The sequence below is a fragment of the Oryx dammah genome, unplaced genomic scaffold (assembly GCF_014754425.2).
Source record: "Oryx dammah isolate SB20612 unplaced genomic scaffold, SCBI_Odam_1.1 HiC_scaffold_20, whole genome shotgun sequence".
Classification (NCBI taxonomy): Eukaryota; Metazoa; Chordata; class Mammalia; order Artiodactyla; family Bovidae; genus Oryx; species Oryx dammah.
Genome location: NW_024070204.1, coordinates 7,604,348 through 7,628,045, shown reverse-complemented (window position 1 = coordinate 7,628,045; position 23,698 = coordinate 7,604,348). Strand labels below are relative to the sequence as shown.

At 42.1% G+C, this 23,698-nt stretch overlaps 1 protein-coding gene across 1 annotated transcript in view; it reads left to right on the top strand.

Annotated features, from left to right (window-relative positions):
- SEMA5A (semaphorin 5A) overlaps nucleotides 1-6,309 on the top strand; it is a 548,310-nt gene extending 542,001 nt beyond the window's left edge. Inside the window, exons 22-23 of the mRNA XM_040262502.1 lie at nucleotides 1,687-1,898; nucleotides 4,408-6,309. Coding sequence (XP_040118436.1) covers nucleotides 1,687-1,898; nucleotides 4,408-4,527 — 332 coding nt within the window. The 3' untranslated portion in view covers nucleotides 4,528-6,309. The remainder of the gene's footprint in view (nucleotides 1-1,686; nucleotides 1,899-4,407) is intronic.
- Nucleotides 6,310-23,698: the final 17,389 nt, after the last annotated feature.

Genomic DNA, 23,698 nt, shown 5'->3' with positions numbered 1-23,698 from the left:
GATTAAGGAACAAATATGCCAGGACCTGCTGGGTACAGGGAACAGACTCACAGGTCTTCTCTCCCTGGGGACCTCCCCATGTGACTCAGTCTTCTCATCCAGCATCCACAGTGGTACCGAGCAGGCATTTTCAGTGGTCCCATTTGAGTGCAGAGTGGACAGGTGACAGAGAGCAAGAGTGATACTTGGCATCTGGTGATGCATGCAGGGGGCATCTGGGAGAAAAGCTAGACCCTCAGATGTGCCTGTGCAATGGAGACATAAGGCCAGGAACCCTCGGGCACCTGGTTAGCATACAGTGCCAAGACAGCAGAAAAGCACTGAGGTCATATTTTGCTTTACCTGAATTTCAGTAATTTCAGCTTCACGGGCACAGCTCAGATGTCATCTTTGTTTCCTAAAAGGCTTAAAATTTTGATTGTTGGCTGTTTTACCAACACACAGTGAATATCTTATTTTTTCTTTTGTTGTTCTTTCTCAGACATTAAGCAGGTCTTGCTATGACACTTTGATACCACTCAGACCAATCCTATATTAGAGACATAAGGCCCTATCAGTTCATTTTTTCAATATTTTGTATTTATAACTCAGAATAACTTGAAAATGCTATTAAGTAGGAAAAAAGCACTGTATAAAAGAGGGTAATTTCATGACCATTAAAAGATCATATTTCTTTGACACAAATCCTTTGTTTCTTTGGAGTAAAGCATTTTACTTATAAGGTCTCCAAAATACAATGTGAGTGAAAAAAATGGTATCCCGGATGACATTTACAACATGCACGCACAGCATGTGAGTGTGCCTTGCATCTCCAAAACATAGTACAGAAGATGGTGACAGTCGTTTCCACTTGGAAATTAAAAAAAAAAAAAAAGACTTGTCTACCCTTATGCACTTTCTAATGTTATACAATATGTGTATATTCATATTCCAAAAATGTAGTGGAAACATAAGAATGATGCAATCAGGGCACATTTTTAAACAATATGAAGCGATAAAGGAGAGGGGACATAGTCAGGCTTGCAGGTGAGCGTGGATGGGAAGCAGTGAGATGCATCCTTGCTTTGTTCCCGGGACACAGACGGGCTGTGTGCAGGGGCCCTCAGTCCCTTCAGGACATGGAAAACATGTTCCCTAGGAACCCCAGAGATCACAGATCATGCTGCACTTGAGACAGAAGGACTTTCTTGTTCAAGCCTTTAAAGAAAAGAAAATGTCTCTGCTGGGGTGTGTGGGGACATCCAAGAGACTGGTTATAATCCATAAAAACATTGACATAAACTACACTGCTCAATGCGGAGAAGCGTTTTGGTGGCAGGGACATTTTATATTTTTAAAGATTTTTTTAAAAGAAAGGATTTATTGAATTTGTTATGGTACTGTTTCTGTTCTATATCTTGTTTCTGTTTTTTCTGTTTGTTTTTTGTTTTGCAACAAAGCACGTAGGATCTTAGCTCCCTGACCAGGGATCAAACCCACACTGCCTCCCTTAGAAGGCAGAGTCTTAACTGCCAAACCACCAGGGACGTCCCTGGGACACTTTAAAGGAGGGTCTGATGATTTCCTGAGTTTTGGAAGGAATGTGGTGCTTTCCCCTTGTGTCCTTCTCTTTTCCTCTGAGCCCACCGCGCTGGGGAGGAGCGTCTCCCTTTCCTAGTGGCCTCACTGTGGCTCTTGTCTCCTTAGAGTTCAACTTGTTCCACATGATTGCCGTGGGGCTCAGCAGCTCCATCCTAGGCTGCCTTGTCACGCTGCTCGTCTACACCTACTGCCAGCGGTACCAGCAACAATCCCACGACGCCACTGTCATCCACCCCGTCGCGCCCGCCCCTCTCAACACCAGCATAACCAACCACATTAACAAACTGGACAAGTATGACTCGGTGGAGGCCATCAAGGTAGGGATTGGCAGCCACTGCTGGGGCCAGCTGTGCCAAGGAGGCAGGTGTTATCCTGGGGGCTGTCAGCAAAGCCCAGTGGTAGTGATGTAGGTCATGGGTGGGGGGCAAGATGAATGACATCTCTTATTTTTTCTGTTAATTTTTATTTGACATAGTGAAAGACAGTTGATTAGCAATGTTGTGTTAATTTCAGGTGTACAGCAAAGTGATTCTGTTATATGTATATATGGTTTCTAATTCTTTCCCATTATAGATTATTACAAGATATTGAATATGCTTCCCCTGTGCTGCTTCCCTGGTGGCTCAGACGGTAAAGTCGTCTGCCTGCAGTGCTGGAGACCCGGGTTCAATCCCAGGGTCGGGAAGATCCCCTGGAGAAGGAAACGGCAACCCACTCCAGTACTCTTGCCTGGAAAATTCCATGGTCGGAGGAACCTCACAGGCTACAGTCCATGGGGTCTCAAAGAGTTGAAAACGACTAAGTGACTTTGCTTTCACTTTTCACTTTGCTTTCACAAGATATTGAATATATTTCCCTGTGCTGTACAGTAAATCCTTGTTGTTTAGTTTGTGCATGATGGTATATATCTACTAATCCCATACTTCTAATTTATCCCATGCCCACCTTTCCCATTTGAAAACCACGTTTATTTTCGATGTTTCTGTTTTGTAAATAAGTTCATTTGTGTTATTTTTTAGATTCCACATATAACTGATATCAGACGACATTTGTCTTCGTCAGGCTTACTTCACTTAGTGTGAGCATGTCTGGGTCCATCCATGTTGCTGCAAATGCCATCGTTTCATTATGCTACCTGAATTTTGATATTCCTATGAAGTTCATGGTTCCCCTTAATATTCCTTAGGGAGTATGTTGATGCCCTCTCTCTGCTATGATGGTTTCATTCAAAATCCAGTTTCCTTCCCATGTGGAAAACGGAGTTTCTTCAGCCCTTACAGCTTCAGCTAGTTGGAGGCTCTTATGTCCCAGGATCTGCAGGGTCCTGTCTCGTTTCTCTCACCACCATGGGGCCCCCACAAGCATAGAGACAGAGCTGGGTCCAGCAGCCATCAGCACACCCCACACACCTCAGAACCAAGTCCCCAGAGAATGAGGAGGAACATGTGTTCCCATGAGCAAGAATCTTCAAGGAGAACCCTCCAGTACCCAACAAGGGAGCCCTTCTCAATGTGACCCCAGCCCATCAGCTCACCTGTGATCAGTTGCTTCAAGCATCTGAAAATCATTTAGCTGGGCTCCTGTTCTCAATGAAGATCCAGGAGCCACTTAATCTGAAATCTTGCTGCTCTGAAGGCAAAGTACCACTGTCCAGGCTCTAATGAGTCTTTCTAGAATTTTATTCTGACTCCTTGGCCAGATGAATCCTACGTTTGGGCTCTGCCACCTACCTAACATCTTTTATTTTGAGCCTCTCATAATTTACCCTCTGCTTGGGATAGTTCAACAAAAGTACAGGTATGTGAAGTGAAGTGAAAATTGCTCAGACGTGTCTGACTGTTTGCAACTCCATGGACTGCAGCCAACCAGGCCCCTCTGTCTATGGGATTCTTCAGGCAAAATACTGGAGTGCTAAGCATTTCACTTCTTCAGGGGATCATCCTGACCCAGGGATTGAACCTGGGTCTCCTGCATTGCAGGCAGATTCTTTACCATCTGAACCACCAGGGAAGCCCCAAAGTAGGGGTAACTATTCTCTTAGTGAGAAAGAGCTTTTGTGTCAGAAATGACTGCTGTAGAAACCAGCACCTCCACAGTCACCTTCCCACAAGTGTAGAAAATGAGAAATTAAGAATCTCACGCATTTATGTAAATGCGTTCCTTCAAAATCTTTTATCAGTGTACCATGACAATCCAAAAGCTGCTTATACAGCTACTCAGTTATAAGTGGTAATACTCAAAGTGCTCATGAATTTGAAATCACTAGAGTCGTAGGTTTCCTGGAGGTTTCAATTTAAGTGTTCTAACTCTTGGAAATTTTCAGACTAAAGTTCCAAAGTAGACTTTCTGAGTAAAGCTCAAAAATAATTTGGACTGAAAAACCTACCGACCTCATTCTGGTTAGGAGGCAAGTCCTCAACAAAGAAAATAATGTGCAGAAGCGTGTAAGTGAGAAAAGACATTTTAAAATAATGAAGGCTTAGGGGAGAGCTCCAGTATACATACAGCAGGTTTTTGAACAACACTGCACTCCTTGGGTCCACTTATTTGCAGATTTTTTTCAATATTAAATACTACCGTACTCCACGATAGGAGGTTGGTTGAATCCAGGATGCAGCACTGTGGGTCCAGGCAGACCTCAGACAGGGAAGAACCACACGTATGGAGGGTTGACTATAACTTATATTCAGATTTTCAGCTTCGAGGAGGGTCAGTGCCCCTAACACCTGTGTTGTTCCAGGGTCAACTATAATCGTCTCCTGTTATATTCTCTTTCTGAAATACTGCTTACTGAGTACTCATAATCTTCTATCTTATATTTTACAGGCATTTAACAAAAACAACTTGATCCTAGAGGAAAGAAATAAATACTTCAACCCACATCTCACCGGGAAGACCTATTCTAACGCCTACTTTACAGATCTCAATAACTACGATGAATACTAAGAGCTCTTCTATTTTTGGCTTCTTGTAATTCCCCCAGTTCCTTAAGGCCTGTGCTCCCTGACTGCCCATGTCTCCAAGCCTTCAGAGATGGAATGTGGATACATCTCAAGTGCATTTCAAGCCACTAGTGTCCCATTGCTGCTGAAGAGAAACGTTCTCAAAAGCAACAAAAATCTAAACATGACCGTGAAAATCCGGTCTACAATTCTTGAGGATTGTCTTTAATGAGCCATGGTGTGCAGTTTTGTTTTGTTTTTATTGTGTTCAGTCCACTTTTCGAATAAGTTGGTTGCTTTTTTTGAGCTTTTTCATAACTGTACCACCCACACTGGAAGCAGTCCTTAGAAATATGAACAATCTTCTTGACTCTGAGCATAAATCTTAATGGTGATTTAATTCAAGAAAGCAGGCACTTTATATGAGAGCCTCCCCACCTCCACCTGCTTTATAGTATTGATAAAATGGGGAATATGAATGTGGCCATACAAGGACTCACCATTGTGGTGCTCTCCATCTTCTCATTCTGGATGGTACTGTGTGTGTTTGGACTTGGAATGCTTCTCACCTGAGGAAGCCCGGGGATTCAGCCTGGCTTGCATCTTTGGAGGTGCAGGTATGTGATGTGAGGTCTCCACCCTCAGCCTGCTGCCATTGTTGTTCCCAGGCGAAGTGAGTGTAAAGAACGGAGGGACAGGCGGGATGAAGGGTGACTGTTTTGCAGCTCGCCATGAAGCTCGCCTTATTCTGCTTGTGGATTTCATGGCAGTTCAGGGAGCTCTTTGCCACACAGTCAAGGGAGCCCGCCTGTCTGGGCCGTGGTAACATTCTGAAGAACCACTCTGTAAAATAACCACTTGTTTAGCATTTGTATAATAGATTCTGCACCTGCCCTCTCTCTGCAAAGTAAAATTTTGAACATTCATGAGGCCAATGAAGAAAGTATGGAAAAAAGTGAAATAGAATTGAAAACACCTTTTTTTTTTTTTTTTAATTTTCCATGCTACAGAAGGCATTGGATGAACTGACATTTAATGAAAAGCAACGTTCTATTTTCCATCTCCCTAATAGAACTAACGTATGGCCATCAGCCCCTACTAAGAGCATTAATGATGTGTAAAGCTGGCTTTCTGCAGCTTGTTGCTGTGCTTCTTGAAGTGCTCCCCAAGTTCCAAGCTGTCATTTGCTGCCTCCAGGTCAGGTCAGGAGGTGGTGTTTAGCTTGGGTGCCTTTTGTTTTTTTATCTCAGTGCTGCCTTCCCACCCACCTACTCCCATCTCTCCCTGCATGGGGGCAACAACATTTCAGAAGAAGTACCCTGAGAAATCAGGGTATCTGGAAGTTAAGGCTTTCACTGATCCCAGTGGTTCTGAGCTTCAATCATTCATAAGCATTTCAGAGTTATGATACTGTTCAGTGTGGTCCCCAGAAGGAAAAAAAAAAAACAGGTTAAATTACTCACAAAAGAAAAATACATAATTATGGCAGTTGGTTGAATAATTTTTGAAAGTAACAAGAAGATTGAAACTATCCGTTGGATGCCTCTGGGTGTCATGATAAAGGCCTGGATGGACATTAAAAACATGTTCTTATTGTCAACGAACCTTCAGATCTGTGAAAATCTACAGTATGGGCATCGAGGGACACATGTATGTTTTAGCGTACATGTATTCACCCTATCCTATCTAAAGAAATTCGAAATTTTTATGCCTAGTAATGAATGTTGTTGAGTTCAAAACATTCTTATGTACCCAAATTTTCTGAAACAGCTCTACTAAAATAAAATCTAAATTGCAGTTGGGCTCTGGGAGGTCTGATAGATTTCAAATGAATGATGTTCTGGATCTTTCCAGTGGGGAGTTCATGCTGTATCTCCCGTATTCCCTTGAATGCTGTGTGAGATTGCTCTGTCTGAAGTCCACACTTGGTTTCCTAATTGTCCTTGGGCTGTGTTTCCCTTGGTTGCTTCACCCTGTCTCATCACTGTCCTGGAAGACAGATGTCCGCATCATGTAGCACATTTAGCGGTTTTGTGAATTCCAACTCCCACAGTGTTTTCTAAGCTTAAAAGATCATTCTCTTTCCCCTAGGACAGACGATACTGACATTTCAAAAAAAATCATCACTGGACTTGATGGGAAATTTTCTCTAAATGACTTCAAAGTTGGTCATTAATCAGTCTCACACACTAAGGAAAGCACCCTCCCCCACATCTTTATGATTATCACTGCAAAGAAATTCATTCATTTTTGTTCTCTGGCATTCTGTTCGAAAAAAAATTGTTCTGCTCTCTCTCTCCTCTCTCTGTCCCCTTCCATCCCATCCCTTTCTCCTCCATCCCTCCCTCTTACTTAACAGAATATGAGTTGGTTTTGGAATAGTTTTAGCTATGATCTAAGAATTTTAACCAGCTATGGAATAACTTGTTTTCCCGTCACCATAGGGGTACTGCTCATGTGTCTGCCTCCCCTCTGTACCCTTCATTAAGCCCCCACGTGGTGGCTTTCATGGCAGAGTCTCCCACTTCTGCTGGAGACTCCCAACAGCAGCTCTTTGTAAGGTAGATGGTAGAGATTCCTGCCAACACTTGTCACATTTTAAATTTCTGTGTAACTTCTTCATTATCCAACCTCCTTCCTTTACTTTTCTCTCTTTTTCTTTCTTTCATTCTTCCTTCTTTCTTTTTGTCTTTTTTTTTTTCCTTTCTGGAACAGGCAGCACAAATAAAAACTAGTAGTTTTAAATTGTATTTCTCTGAGTCTAACATCAAATGTCATTAATCACAGTTTAATTTCTAGGGTTGCTTCTAGATACAGTTGAAGTTTGGCTGGTTATCATTAGGAAACGGGCTTCAGTCTTAGATGGAAATTCTTTGGAATCTGATTCCCAGTGTTGGGTGGTTTCTCTACACTAGTCACTGCCTAACACCAACCCTCACTGCCCCAGGGTCCCTGCTCACGGCATAGCAGGTGGCCTCTTAGAGTAGCTCTGTAAATGATGGCTCTGATGATACTGAGGGATTTGTCTCCCTGGACGACCTTGACTCTGTGGATTCTGGGGACGCAGAATCAGGCTGTGCTGCCTGAAGACCCAGGGTCCCCGGACTCAGGTTTTTTCTTCCCCGATTGCCTGACTTGCTCTAGGCCTGCTTCTGTGCTGGTGCTGTTGCAGGAAGGCAGACCCCTTCCAGGGCCCAAAACTGGGCTCTTGTCTAACACTCAGAAATAAATTATCTGAGGAGACACATGTGCTGACAAAGCAAGAGATTTTATTGGGAAAGGGTACCCGGGTGGAGAGCAGTAGGGTAAGGAAGAGAACCGCTCTGCCGCATGGCTCAAAGTCTCGAGTTTTATGGTGATGGGATTAATTTCCCGGTGGTCTTTGGCCAATCATTCTAATTCAGTCTTTCCTGGTGGCGCACGCGTCGCTCAGCCAAAATGGATGCTGGCGAGGGGGATTCTGGGAAGTGGATGGACACGGAGTGTCTCCTTTAGACCTTTCCCGAACTCTTCCAGTTGGTAGTGGCTTATTAGTTCTGTATTCCTTATCAGGATCTCCTGTCATAAAACAACTCGTGCAAATGGTTACTATGGTGCCTGGCCAGGGTGGGTGGTTTCAATCAGTGTGCTTCCCCTAACAGTGCCCTTGGAACTTACCAGGGGATCTAAACATTCCTGCTCTTTCAGGGACATGTGACTAAGCTTGTCGATTCTGACTAGAATTGGCAGTAATCCTGGGGAAAAGATGGCTCCCTGTGTGTATGTGTGGAGGGTGGACAGAGAGCCTAAAGGAACCGAGAGGGGTGAGTGGTGAACAGATGTGAGGGCTCCTATGTGGAAAAGCCTCTGTGCCCAGGGACAGTCAGCCCGTGGGGTCAGCGAGAGCCAGGGGTCTGGCCCCTTGACTCACGAGTGATGTCAAAGAGAAAGGAAGTGAATTCAGGAGAAAGTGGGCTTGCAAAGAAGGGAGTCTGGTCCCTCGCAGCCCAGGGCTGTGGATGATCCCAGTGGAGATGGTGATCATCTCACACAGTCCTGTGTCTGATCCCTGCATCTTCCGAGATCAACTGCCCAGAGCGCAGGTGAAGGTGCCTCTGTTTCCTCATTTATCTGCAAAAGGGTGAATTCATGGACGTCAAAGCCTGTGTGGTCGGAGTTCACACAGGAGTCCTTCAGAATTAGAGAGTTAAGTGAGTCAGATGCCTTCAGAGTTAGGGACAAATTTTCAGCCCAGGGGATGTGTTAGTGTAACTGCAAATCAAAGGAGATTTTTTTTTTTTTAATGTACAAAGTCTGTGCTCAGTTAGTCATTTTGTGTAAACACTCCCTTAATGCACATTGGAGGTGCAACCATGATGGTGTTTGCATTTACAAATATCCTGATGTTCCTTTTTGACATTTTCCTCACTTTCAGAATCAATCATGAATATTTCCCCAACAGTGTCAAACCACTTCCTGCATTGACTTTGCCCCAAGGTCATCAATTTTCTTTAGCCCTAGGATGTCTTTTATATTTCAGTGGAATTTTCTTGTGTGTGGCATTTCGTGATAACTACACTGAATTCAGTCTTTTTGTTTTCAAAAGGTGACTCTGGGGCTTCCATCCAGAGGCAACAAGTGTCAGTGGTGAATGCCATGCAATGAGTCTGCCTCCAGGCATATGTTTTCCACGTGGCAGGGCTGCACTTAAAGCTCACAACTCCAATAATCATTGTCTGTGAAGGCAGGGAATTAAAAACAAACTTAAATCTACTCATATTCAAACTATTTTTCTGCTCTTATTTTTAAGCTGATACAAAATGGAGTTCACGGATCTCATTGGCTATGCCCAGCATATTCATTTCTTCTACTGTCTCTTATTTCGTGGTAATTTATGTTGACATGGTGATTCACGTTGACAAAGTTTTACCAAGATTGAATGCCTCTCATTACCTGTCTTTTTAACTACTGTCAGACACTAGAAAGCCGTTTTGAGCCCCCTGCTTCTCTGATCAATGGGTGTGAAGTGGGAGAACACAGAGTAACATTCATTTTGGCCTGAGAAATGTACAAAAGGGAATGCCAAATATTTCACAGTAAATTGCCATGTAAAGTAATATATACGGAGACCAGAGGCCATAGTGGAATTTATTTGTTATTCTCTCCTATTGTCCTTAATAATAATTGATTTAAATATATTTTGTAACTCTACAAATACAGAACCAATGCATTCTGTTTATCTATTTTGATAACCTGATAAAACACAAAATAATATATTGATTTCATCCTTGCTTGTTTTTTTCTTTTGAAATTGAAAAGTAATGAGCAAGATATAAAGTTGGACTATTGGCAAGAGATTTTTATCAAAATGACTATTCCATTCTCTTTTTTATGGATTTATGTTAAAGATGCATTATAGATATTTTTGGAGCAGATGGATCAAAGTGGGAGTTTTTTAAGGGTCATATATTGCGTCATCAAAAATTTAGTACATATTTCAGAAGCATTAGGAATGGAGACCTTTTCTCTTTTGAAAATATGTGTTCACATTGCAAAACGTCTAACAGCATTATCAAAACCAAAATCAGAGCCTGACATGAATGTACTATTCCCAATGAAAGCTGTCTCATATAGTATTTTTAAAAGATTGTATTAGTCCTGCCATAGAAAAACAAAACGTTCAAGCTTATTACCTAGTGTGTGTGTATGTGTGTGTGTGTGTGTGTGCGCGCGCTTGCTTGATCAGTTGTGTCTGACTCTTCATGACTCTGTGGACTATATAGCCTGCCAGGCTCCTCTGTTCTTGTAATTTCCTAAGCAAGAATATTGGAGTGGGTTGCCATTTCCTTCTCCAGCGGATCTTCCTGACACAGGGATTGAACCTATATCTCTTGTGTCTCGTCTCCTGTATTACCAAGCAGATTCTTTACCTCTGCACCACCTGGGAAGCCCCTTATTCTCCATTACCCAATACCATTTCTCATTCAACCAAACTTGTTTCACATTGTTGACATGACAACAGTAGCTAGTCAAAGATATCATAACACCTGAAAGGAGAAAAATTGAAATGGAAAATCACTGTATCACATTTCTTAAACGAACATGTGGGATGGGCAACAAAATTCATTCCACCTCTTCCATATCAGTCAGAAATCTGAGGCCAGCCGTTCAAAGATGATCCTGTTCTTTCTCAGCTTTTTGGCAACTTAATGCCAAAAATGGCCCAAATGTGAGATGTTTAAAATGGTCCCCATGTTAGATAAATACAAGCTGGAAAGCAAAATCTGGATTCGAGAAGACCCAAACTATCATCACTAAGAAAGAGCTTGTTAGTAAGTGCAGGTAGTTTAATTTCCTGTAAAAAGTCACCAGTGCCTTGTTTCAGATGATGATTTATCATTTTATCTGGATATTTGTTCAGAACAGAGGACTGATTGGCTGTACTTTAAAGAAAATCGCTCATATGCCTCTTTGATCTCAGGAAAAGAACAAGAAGCACATCGTCAGGTGTGAATTCTGCACCTACTGGGGCTGCGGTGCCAGGGTGGGGTGCCACGGTGTGTTCAGAATTCAGGTGAGCCCAGTCTTCCAGAAACTGACATCACTTTAATTTTACATCTTCCAAAAATACTTGAGAGTTTGTTCTGTAGAAGGAATGTCAGTGGGATGCCTGTAGAAGTTAAAGGATCTTGTTACTGTCCCTCTTCAGGCAAGTCTCTATAGATACAGGAAAATCAGATGGAGGCTGGTGATGCTTGGCAGATATGGTGAGTGGAGTGACAACCACATAGAATATTGCTTACTGTTTGTTTGAAGTCAATGTCAAAACTGCTTCATAAGTTCACAAAGTTTTCTTCCTTAATTTGAATCAAGAAAACTTACAGTGTTTTCTCTGTTAAATTTGATTCCTTTTCTCTCCTCAACCCATACCGTGACTGTTGGCCAAAATCAAACTTGAATTTCTGCACTTTGAAAGAAAGCACAGTAGGAACCTTCAACACAAGCCCCTACATACACCACCAAAATTCTACATTGTTTGCAAAGAAAGTGCACAAAATTGGTCCAATGTAAGATTCTTCAAAAGTATGTACTTTAAATTGTGTGTTATGCCACTCGCAGCTTTTGAATATGTTATGAAATGTTAAATGCCTCATTTCTTGTTAATTTGCTGTTGCCGTTTTTGTGATACAAAATAAACTTACTTGGGATTGTTTCTCTTTTTTTTTTAATTGAAATTTCTTGGAAGTCATCTTGAGCCTTTGGTAAACTTACAGAAAGCTACTGATCTTGAAATTCATGTGTAAGAGACAATATATATTCATCATAATGGAGCCTTTCTACAATGAGGTAGCACTGTCTGCTGTTCTCTGGAGTGAGAAGAATGGAACTCCAGTTGTGTTGTTCGAATGCTTGTGGGTTTGTGGGCATTCCTCTCATGGCCATTGGGTGTACATACTGCACTGCTTTTCATTCCTTACATTATACTTTCAAGGTTTCATTGGAAACCTGGTTGCTAGAAATGTGCAATCCAGATTTCCAGTGATCTTCACCTGCATCTTTTCTCTTCATCAGTTCATTGGTTTTGGAAAGAGTCCACCAGGACTGAAGTGACTCAGCATGCACACACTTTTAGGAAAAGGAAATGGCAGCCCATCCCAGTAGTCTCACTTGGAGAATTCCATGGACAGAGGAGCCTGGTGGGATACCGTCCATTGGGTTGCAAAGAGTCGGACAAGACTGAAGCAACTTAACACAAGCACACAATTCACTGTTCTTAACTGCTTGCTGGAGAACTGTTCAAGTCTAAATCTAAGAAAGTTGTCCAAGGACACCAGCTAGATAATGCTGTTTTCAAAATCAGTTTAAAATGCCAGCTGTACAGCACAGGTAGGGAGCCCATTGCCCGCTGCCCTGGATTAGTGAGGGATGTTCAGGGGCGAGGCAGACGGGTCACGCAGCCAGTCAGCAGACACCAACTCCCACCAGCTCCCAGCCTCAACACCGAGGAAAACAAGCATTTCTACAAGGTAAAATGAGCTGGTACCCCAGAAATGCAAGTGTCCTGCTCATTCACTGCTCTTGCCGGATTGCCAAGTTCTAGAACCCAAAGCTTTGCATCTTTTATAAACAATTCGTGAAGGATGATCCCAGGTCCTGCCAACAGTCCCCCAATTTTTCTTCCGCAGCAGCCCCCTCCTCATCTCTATCTGCCAACATTTGGGGGAAAATAAGAGAATCCTGATATGTACAGTAAAAGTTGTATTATATTTTTTGTACTTAGGTTTTTATGTAAACAGTGTCTCATTCCATTGTAAGTTAGCATTAAAATAAACCCTAATGTTTAGGAAACAATTTAGTGGCATTTTTCTTTGCGGAGCCTCAGTGACCCCTTTGTCTCCAGATATGCTGAGGTGTGATCACCACTTAAAGGAAAGCATGTCACTGGAGGGAGACTGCAGACAACTTCTGGGGTAAATGTCACAACACGCTCCTGAGTGTGTTGCCATGGCCTCTTGTGTGGAGGCCAAGACAGGACTAACCAGTCTCCTGATGATTCTGTGACGTGGTAAACAACTTTTACAGATATCTCAGTGGGCAACAAGGAATGTGTCCCGAGGAAAATCAATCAGGTTTTTAACTTATAAGGAGTTGATATCCTGTATTGACAATGATCAAGTTATTTTTCTATGAAGTTCATCTTCTCTGCTGCTGCTGCTGCTGCTAAGTCGCTTCAGTCGCGTCTGACTCTGTGCAACCCCATAGACCAGGCTCCCCCGTCCCTGGGATTCTCCAGGCAAGAACACTGGAGTGGGTTGCCATTTCCTTATCCAATGCATGAAAGTGAAAAGTGAAAGTGAATTCGCTCAGTTGTGTCCAACTCTTAGAGACCCCATGGACTGCAGCCCACCAGGCTCCTCCGTCCATGGGATTTTCCAGGCAAGAGTACTGGAATTTCTCTACAGCACATCAAATTCCATTCTTTTTTGCATAAGACAAGGTTTTTCTAGACTGAACGCTAACAATTAGTAAGCCCAAACATAGCTAGACGATGCCTGAAAGTCATATTTCAGTATTCGTGATCCCATTAAATTGTGCTCTCTCTCTCCATAGGATGAGATGGTTGGATAGGATCACTGATTCGAGGAACATGAAATTGGGCAAACTCTGGAAGGTTGTGAGGGATGGGGAAGCCTGGTGTGATGCAGTCCATTGGGTCACAAAGAGTCAGACAGGACTTGGCCACTGAATGGCTCTCTCTCTCTCCCCCCCCCATATATATACACACACACAGATATATGTTGTCGGTTGGTTTAGTTACTAAGTCATGTCAGACTCTTTGCAACCCCATGGACTAGAGACTTATAGGCTCCTCTGTCCGTGGGATTTCCCCACCAAACATACTGGAGTGGGTTTCCTTTCCCTTCTCCAAGGGATCTTCCTGACCCAGAATGAAATTCAAGTCTCTTGGATCACAGGCAGATTTTGTCCTGACTGAGCTATATATAAAAAATATATATAGTATGCACACTCATTCATTCAACATTCAGAAAACTAAGATCAGGAACTCATTCACAGAAAACTAAGATTACCTATGGTCACCTTATCTTTGACAAAGGAGGCAAGAATATACAATGGAGAAAAGACAATCTCTATAACAAGTGGTGCTGGAAAAACTGGTCAACCACTTGTAAAAGAATGAAACTAGAACACTTTCTAACACCATCCACAAAAATAAACTCAAGATGGATCAAAGATCTAAATGTAAGACCAGAAACTATAAAACTCCTAGAGGAAAACATAGTCACAACACTCTGACATAAATCATAGCAGGATCCTCTATGACCCACCTCCCAGAGTAATGGAAATAAAAGCAAAAATAAACAAATGGGACCTAATTAAACTTAAAAGCTTTTGCACAATGAAGGAAACTATAAGCAAGGTGAAAAGACAGCCTTCAGAATGGGAGAAAATAATAGCAAATGAGGCAACTGATAAAGAATTAATCTCAAAAATATACAAGCAACTCTTGCAGCTCAATTCCAGAAAAATGTGACCCAATCAAAAAATGGGCCAAAGAACTAAACAGATATTTCTCCAAAGAAGACATACATATGGCTAACAAAAACGTGAAAAGATGCTCAACGTCACTCATTATCAAAGAAGTGCAAATCAAAACCACAATGATGTACCATCTCATGCTGGTCAGAATGGCTGCTATCAAAAAGTCTACAAATAATAAACACTGGAGAGGGTGTGGAGAAAAGGGAACCCTCTTACACTGTTGGTGGGAATGCAAACTAGTACAGCCACTATGGAAAACAGTGTGGAGATTCCTTAAAAACTGAAAATAGCACTGCCATACAACCCAGCAATCCCACTGCTGGGCATACACACCGAGGAAACCAGAATTGAAAGAGACACATGTACCCCAGTGTTCATCGTAGCACTGTTTACAATAGCCAGGACATGGAAGCAACCTAGATGTTCATCAGCAGACGAAAGGATAAGAAAGCTGTGGTACATATACACAATGGAATATTACTCAGCTATTAAAAAGAATGCATTTAAATCAGTTCTAATGAGGTGGATGAAATTGGAGCCTATTATACAGAGCAAAGTAAGTCAGAAAGAAAACCACCAATACAGTACATTAACACATATATATGGAATTTAGAAAGATGGTAATGATGACCCTATGTATGAGGCAGCAAAAGAGACACAGATGTAAAGAACAGACTTTTGGACTCTGGAAAAAGGTGAGGGTGGGATGATTTGAGAGAATAGTATTGAAACATGTGTATTACCATATGTGAAATAGATCGCCAGTCCAGGCTTGATGGATGAGACAGGGTGCTCAGGGCTGGTGCAATGGGATGACCCTGAGGGGTGGGATGGGGAGGGAGGTGGGAGGGGGCTTCAGGATGGGGGACACATGTACACCCGTGGCTGATTCATGTCCGTGAATGGCAAAAACCACTACAGTATTGTAAAGTAATTAGCCTCCAATTAAAATTAAAAAAAAAAAATAAACACCACTACATACAAAACAGATAAATAACAAGGATTTAGTGTATAGCATATGGAATTATATTTAATCTTATAACAACCTGTAATGGAAAGTAATCTGAATTAAAAGGTGTATGTATATAAATATGTATATCTATATATATCTGAATCACTTTGCTCTACACCTAAAATTAACACAGTATTGTAAATCAACTACAGTTCAATTTTTTAAAAAAGCCCCAGCACAATGAACTTTTCTGGGCCAAAAGAAAAAAAAATCATAAATCTATTGGGTCTATGTGTAACAGTTACATAAAATCATCCATTTATGGGGTCCATTGTTAGCTTCATTAGTTGCTATCTACTTTTTCAGCTTACTGGACTTGCCGGTTCACTCTGAAAACAAAATTCCACTAATGAAGCTGCTGCTGGTAAAGTAAAGCAATTAAAGACAAAAGGCAAGAATATAGAAAGGCATGGCTAACTGAAGACAACACTCATAGTATACTGTTTAAAGTATTTTCCTAAATCATAAGTTTTTCCAGTTATCTCTGTCCGTGTTCTGAAAGTAAGTCTGCAGCCAAATTTCTTAGTAGAATACTAATTTCAGTTCTTCGGTAAATCCTACTGCACAATGCTTTAATTTAAAAGTATCCATTTTCATACCATATTTTGTGGACAAGTCAACCATATTTTTGGTATGTAAAAAAATACATAATCATTTATCAATTGCTAAAAAAAACTGACTAATAAATTTTCGATAAAATTTTAAAAAATGAAAGAAAACTAAGATCAGAAAACTCATTCAACATTCAGAAAACTAAGATCATGGCATCCGGTCCCATCACTTCATGGCAAATAGATGGGGAACAATGGAAGCGGTGTCAGACTTTATTTTGGGGGGCTCCAAAATCACTGCAGATGGTAACTTCAGCCATGAAATTAAAAGACACTTGCTCCTTGGAAGGAAAGTTATGACCAACCTAGACAGCATATTAAAAAGCAGAGACATTACTTTACCAACAAAGATCTGTCTTGTCAAGGCTATGGTTTTTCCAGTAGTCATGTATGGATGTGAGAGTTGGACTCTAAAGAAAGCTGAGCATTAAAGAATGCTTGTGAACTGTGGTGCTGGAGAAGACTCTTGAGAATCCCTTGGACTGAAAGGGGATCCAACCAGTCAATCCTAAATGGAATCAGTCCTGAATATTCATTGAAAAGACTTATGTTGAAGCTGAAACTCCAATACTTTGGCCACCTGATGCGAAGAACTGCTGCTGCTGCTAAGTCGCTTCAGTTGTGTCGGACTCTGTGCGACCCCATAGACGGCAGCCCACCAGGCTCCCCCGTCCCTGGGATTCTCCAGGCAAGAACACTGGAGTGGGTTGCCATTTCCTTCTCCAATGCATGAAAGTGAAAAGTGAAAGTGAAGTCGCTCAGTCATGTCCGACTCTTAGTGACCCCATGGACTGCGGCCCACCAGGCTCCTCCGTCCATGGGATTTTCCAGGCAAGAGTGCTGGAGTGGGGTGCCATTGTGAAGAACTGCTCACTGGAAAAAACCCTGATGCTAGGAAAAGTTGAAGGTGGGAGGAGAAGGGGACAACAGAGGATGAGATGATTAGATAGTATCACCAACTTGATGGACATGAGTTTGAGCAAGTTCCGGGAGTTGGTGATGGACAGGGAAGCCTGGTGTGCTGCGGTCCGTGGGGTCGCAAAGAGTTGGGTAAGACTGATTGACTGAATTGAACTGATGCACACTCATATATATCTAAACATATATGTGTATGCTGCTGCTGCTGCTAAGTTGCTTCAGTTGTGTCCGACTCTGCGTGACCCCATAGACAGCAGCCACCAGGCTCCTCCATCCCTGCGATTATCCAGACAAAAACACCGGAGTGGGTTGCCATTTCCTTCTGCAATGCATGGACACATGCTAAGTCACTTCAGTCATGTCTGACTCTGTGCTACCCTATGGACAGCAGCCCACCAGGCTCCTCTGTCCACTGGATTCTCTTGGCAAGAATACTGGAGTGCATTGCCACCTCCTTCTCCATATATGTGTATAATTCCCCATATATAATTTTCAATTGACCAGAAAGCTCATTTAATATGGAAGCAAAAAATAACAAAATATACAAAAATATAAACTAATGAAGCATGCTATAATGATGAACTAACTTTAACTCCACCTAGTGAAATATAAATCTGCCTTTACCCAGATGTTTCAGGCTGACTTGCACAGTTTATAGATGACTTCTATTGGAAGGTTGGGGGTCTTTTAATGCTAAAAGCACAGAAGAATTTCCTGCAGCTTCTTGAGATTTGTTTTTTCATGATTGAGCAGGTTGACAATCCAAGAGATTATCAGCTCTGGCTGCATATTGATATTATCTGGTGAGCTGTTTTTTAAACATCACCCAGACCCCATCTCAGACCATTTGAGTTTGGATACTACCTGAGTATCTGTATTATATGAAAAAAAATCTTAAAACACCGCAAAATAACCTACATTTGACTGTTAGAAAGTGACTGGAAAAAATGTGGCACTGGTTTTCTTCCTTGTGATTTTTTTTTCTGAATCTTTGTATTTACAGTGATGTATTACAATAGGGGGCTTCTCTGGTGGCTCAGCTTATAATAAGGAACCTGCCTGCCAATGTAGGAGACACAAGAGATGCGGGTTCGATCACTGTGTCAGGAAGATGCCCTGGAGAAGGAAATGGCAAGCCACTCCAATATTCTTGCCTGGGAAATCCCATGGACATAAGAGCCTGGCAGGCTACAGTCCATGGGGTTGCAGAGTCAAACACAGCTGAACACACACACACACACACACACACCACACTCATTCTAGTGTTTAAACATTCTCATCTAATGCTTCCTCTTTTTTGAATCTACTTCATTTATTCTTAAAAAATAAAATTAACATATGATTTAAAATCCCTCTCTGGATGTATTTGAAATACACAATGTAAATTTCAATTTAAAATGTATCCTTGAGCCCAGCTTATGAAAAATAACAGGAACGATTGAATGTATTGACTGCACAACTGTAGGAAATTAATGTAAGAAGAAATTGTCCTTAAAATAACACCTGAAACTATATTATTTTCTGGAATTATACTTGCTTATATTTGGCTTACTTCTTTAAAGGAGTTTGCTTATAAAATCAAACAGGAATGTCAGAAATGGCTTTTCTCTCATTAATCGACTTGCATACATTTTTCTTGGGAGTATTTGAAGCTCTCACCTCACCCCTGTGATCACAGTCAGAACCAGAACTGAAAGCAACAAGAACACGTTTGGTAAACATCTGATAGTGTAGCGTAGTGCAGAGCTCCTAAGACTAGAAACTTAAAAATAACAGAGGAAACAAACTCAAAAGGTAACCCTTGGTGAAATGATCCCTCGTACAAACCTCTGAAACTGCAAAAGTTCGTCTTCAGTTTGAAAAAACCACTGTTAATGTTACGAAAAGGAGTCTCACCATAGAATACAGAGAAAACTTTGCTGAACGAAGGTTTTCCGGTCTTCGTGTCTGTGAGCTCCGTGATACTTGTCAGGTACTTGCCATGACCTTTGCCAGAAGGTCGATTCTCCATCCCAGTGGTGGTTCTGAAAGCAGCTCTTTCTTCCCTTTCCTGTTTGCCCTTTTTTGCTCTCTTCTAATCTTAAAAGAATCTAATTATGGGAATGAGATCACTAAGCAATTGAAACTAACTCCTGATTTATGCTCTCCTGCGTGCATGCCATGCCTTATCTAACCTGTTGATTCTTTTCCTATGTTAAAAAGAAGACTAGCTCTGCCCCCGTAGCCCCTCTAAGCAATCCTGCAGACAGATCACATGGACAGGATAATATCTGAAGAGAGAGTCCATCGGTCTGCACACAATGGAGACAGAACCCACTTTTCTTCCCCAGTGCCTCACTGAGATCTGCCCCTTTTCTCCCATTTTTTTTTTTTTTTTCTCCTTTGAAAACCGTCATGGCCAAGCAGAATCTTTGGAGCTGGTCTCTGGATATGAGTCCACCTTCTCCCCAGATTGCCTGCTTTTCTTTTCTTTTCTATTTTTGTATTTCTTATTTATTGTATTACAGCTACTTGCTACCTATAACTTTTTGTTGCTGTTCTTTTTTAAAATTTATTTTAATTGGAGGCTAATTACTTTACAATATTGTAGTGGTTTTTGCCATTCACGGACATGAATCAGCCATGGGTATACATGTGTTCCCCATCCTGAACCCCCCTCCCACCTCCCTCCCCACCCCATCCCTTAGGGTCATTCCAGTGCACCAGCCCTGAGCACCCTGTCTCATGCATTGAACCTGGACCGGCGATCTTGATGAAAGCACCTTTCCTTTCTAATGACACCAGCCTCTCAAATGGTTGGCCAGTGACCAATGAGCAGCTGACCTGGGTTTGGTTACAGGTTCATGGGTCATCTTTCCTGAAGCCAGCCACTCCCACACTCAAGTGCTGTGCAGAGTCATGTCCATGGGTCTCTTTGTCATCAGGGTCTGCCCCTCTGCAACCTCAGCCCTGCTGTACTTCCTGATTCCTGATGTGAAAGTGCTAGTTAGTTGCTCAGTCGTGTCCAACTCTGCAACCCCATGAACTGGGGCCCATCAAGCTCCTCCATCCATGGGATTCTCCAGGCAAGAATACTGGAGTGGGTTGCCATTTCCCTCTCCAGGGGATCTTCCTGACCCAGAGATCAAACCCAGGTCTCCTGCATTGCAGACAGATTCTTTACCATCTGAGACACCAGGGAAGCCCTGTTTCCTGATAGTAGATGCCTACAAGAGTTACAGTTGTGCCCCTTCTGAGGCTGGTGCCCTCTGGTAGCTAGGCCTCGTGGTCCCTGAGAGAAGCCTGGTGGGGGCAGCAACAAGGCACCAGGACGTGCCCGTCAGAAGGAGAGGTGGGCAGTTGGCCAGTAGGTGCATTCACGTGCACACATTCACAGATCAGCACAGCAGCTGGAAAGTCCCCGTTGTGAACCTAGGAGGCGCTCGCACTTCCTAAAGGGACAAGGGGACACACACTTGCACAAGTACACGTGGCCGCTGCAGCGCTTCCCTTCTGAACTTGGAGAAACACGTGCCATGGGCTTCCAGTCATTCTAACCTAACCCTTTGTGACACAGGCATTTTGTAGCACATACTCAGGATAGATCCCACTTTAAAGCACCTGAAGCTTATCGAATTTGGGTGTCTTTGAGAGGAGAGGAATACTTGATTCACACTGTGAAGTATGAAAATCAATGTTCATTCAGACTTAAAAAATAAATCTCTACAAATGAAAAAAAAATGTATAATTATGGGAGAAACTACCTATATAATAATTCAAAAAAAAAGAAAAAACAGATTGTGTGTGTTAACTACCAGACAAAAACTATGCTATTGCAAAAATAGAAGATAATTTTTAAACCGGGCTTATTTATCTTTATCAATAACACCGTGTTGTATGTAGCCATATGTGAAATTTTAGAGTTTCTGTCAAAATTTGGAACACTTATTTCAACGTTTATTCTCATACAAGCTAAGAGACGAGGATGGTTGCCTATGTAGAGCAGCTGATGGCCTTGTGTTTCCAAATCTTCTTTCCCCTCCACCGTTCCCAGACTTGTGCACTGCAGGACAGCCCCTCTGATGCCACATCTTCGTGTCAACACCTGAGTGATATGACAGACAGGTTAAGTGCTGCCGAATTGATAGCAAGATGCCTGTAGTAACGTCACTTTACAGAAGTGATCACCACTTACACACTCTTCCTGAAGCCCATCTGAGTGTATCCCTATCTCAGTTTCCACATGGAACCTCCCAAATTGCCTACAGCCATTCTAACCCCACCCAGTAGTAGGGGAAATGTGATGCGTGGGAAGGGGAATCAGAATGGAAATAGAAAAGAGTCTGGGGACTTCTCTGGTGGTCCAGTGGTTAAGACTTCGCCTCCCAATGCAGGGGATTCGGGTTCGATCCCTGATCAAGGAGCCGAGATCCCACGTGCCGGGTGGTTATAAAATGAAAACATAAAACAGAAGCAATATTGTGTCAAATTCAATAAAGACTTTTTAAAAAAACATTAAAAAATAAAAAGAAAGGAATCTGACCTGTGGTTGAATTCTCCACCTGATCACATTTTAGAAAATAACTCAGATTTTGAAGAATCACAAGACACACACAAGGGGACGAAGCACATGCTCCAGTACATCTGTGTACTCCGTCTCTGGGCCACTAGGCACCAGGTCTGGGTTGGAAGGTGGGAAAAGATGTTGACTAAGTCAGCTGTGTCTTAGGCTCCCTGATGACAGGGAGCTGGTACTGGGCTGGGTTCCAACAAAGGCTCTACCCTTATGGCTGTGACCTTGGGGCTGATCACTGGTCTGTGTCTCAGTTTCTCATCTGTAAATGGGGATAACAAAAGCATCCACCTAAATATACCGCATCTTACTGCATTCCATAGATACTGCATTTTATTGCAAACTGAATGTGTGTGGCAACCCTGCATAGAGCAAGTCTATTGGTGTCATATTTCCAATAGCATTTGTTCACTTGCTGCCTTTTTGTCACATCTGACTTTTCTCAACAATATTTCAAAGGCTTCCCTGGTGGCTCAAATGGTAAGGAGTCTGCTTGTAATATAGGAGACCTGAGTTCAATCCTTGGGTCAGGAAGATCCCCTGGAGAAGGAAATGGCAACCCACTCCAGTATTCTTGCCTGGAAAATCCCATGGATGGAGGAGCCTACAGTCCATGGGTTACAGTCCATGGGATCGTGAAGAGTCAGACACAACTGAGCAACTAACACACACCACCAGCAAAAAGATTACATTTCACTGAAAGCATGGGTGATGGTTAACATTTTTTAGCTATGAAGTATTTTTTGATTCAATATCATGGTAATCCAAATCTATGCCCCAACCACTTATTCTGAAGAAGCTGAAGTTGAATAGTTCTACGATGACCTACAAGACCTTCTAGAACTAACACCAAAAATAGATGTCCTTTTTATCATAGGGGACTGGAATGCAAAAGCAGCAAGTCAAAAGAGATACCTGGAGTAACAGGCAAGTTTGGCCTTGGAGTACAAAATGAAGCAGGGCAAAGGCTAACAGAGTTTTGCCAAGAGAATGCACTGGTCATAGCAAACATCCTCCTCCAACAGCACAAGAGACGACTCTACACATGGACATCATCATATGGTCAACACTTAATTGGATTGATTATATTCTTTGCAACCAAAGAAGGAAAAGCTCTGCACAGTCAGTAAAAACAAGACCTAGAGCTGACCGTGGCTCAGATCGTGAACTCTGCCAAATTCAGACTTAAATTGAAGAAAGTAGGGAAAACCGCTAGACCATTCAGGTATGACCTAAATCAAATCCTTTGTGATTATACAGTGGAAGTGACAAATAGATTCAAGGGATTAGATCTGATAGACAGAGTGCCTGAAGAACTATGGACAGAGGTTCATGACACTGTACAGGAGGCAGGGATCAAGACCACCCCAATGAAAAGAAATGCAAAAAAGCAAAATGGCTGTCTGAGGGGGCCTTACAAATAGCTGTGAAAAGAAGAGAAGCAAAAAGCAAAGGAGAAAAGGAAAGATATATCCATCTGAATGCAGAATTCCAAAGAATAGCAAGGAGAGACAAGAAAGCCTTCCTAAGTGATCAGTGCAAAAAAAAAATAGAGGAAAACAATAGAATGGGAAGGACTAGAGATCTGTTCAAGAAAATTAGAGATACCAAGGGAATATTTCATGCAAAGATGGGCACAGTGAAGGACGGAAATGATATGGACCTAACAGAAGCAGAAGATATTAAGATGAGGTGGCAAGAACACACAGAACTATACAAAAAAGATCTTCATGAACCAGACAACTGCTATACTGTAATCACTCACCTAGAGCCAGACATCTGGAGTTTGAAGTCAAGTGAACCTTAGGAAGAATCACTATGAACAAAGCTAGAGGAGGTGATGGAATTCCAGCTGATCTATTTCAAATCCTAAAATATGATGTTGTGAAAATGCTGCACTCAATATGTCAGCTAATTCGGAAAACTCGGCAGTGTCTGCAGGACTGGAAAAGGTCAGTTTTCATTCCAATCCCAAAGAAAGGTAATGCCAAAGAATGCTCAAACTACCACATGATTGCACTCATCTCACACAAAAGCAAAG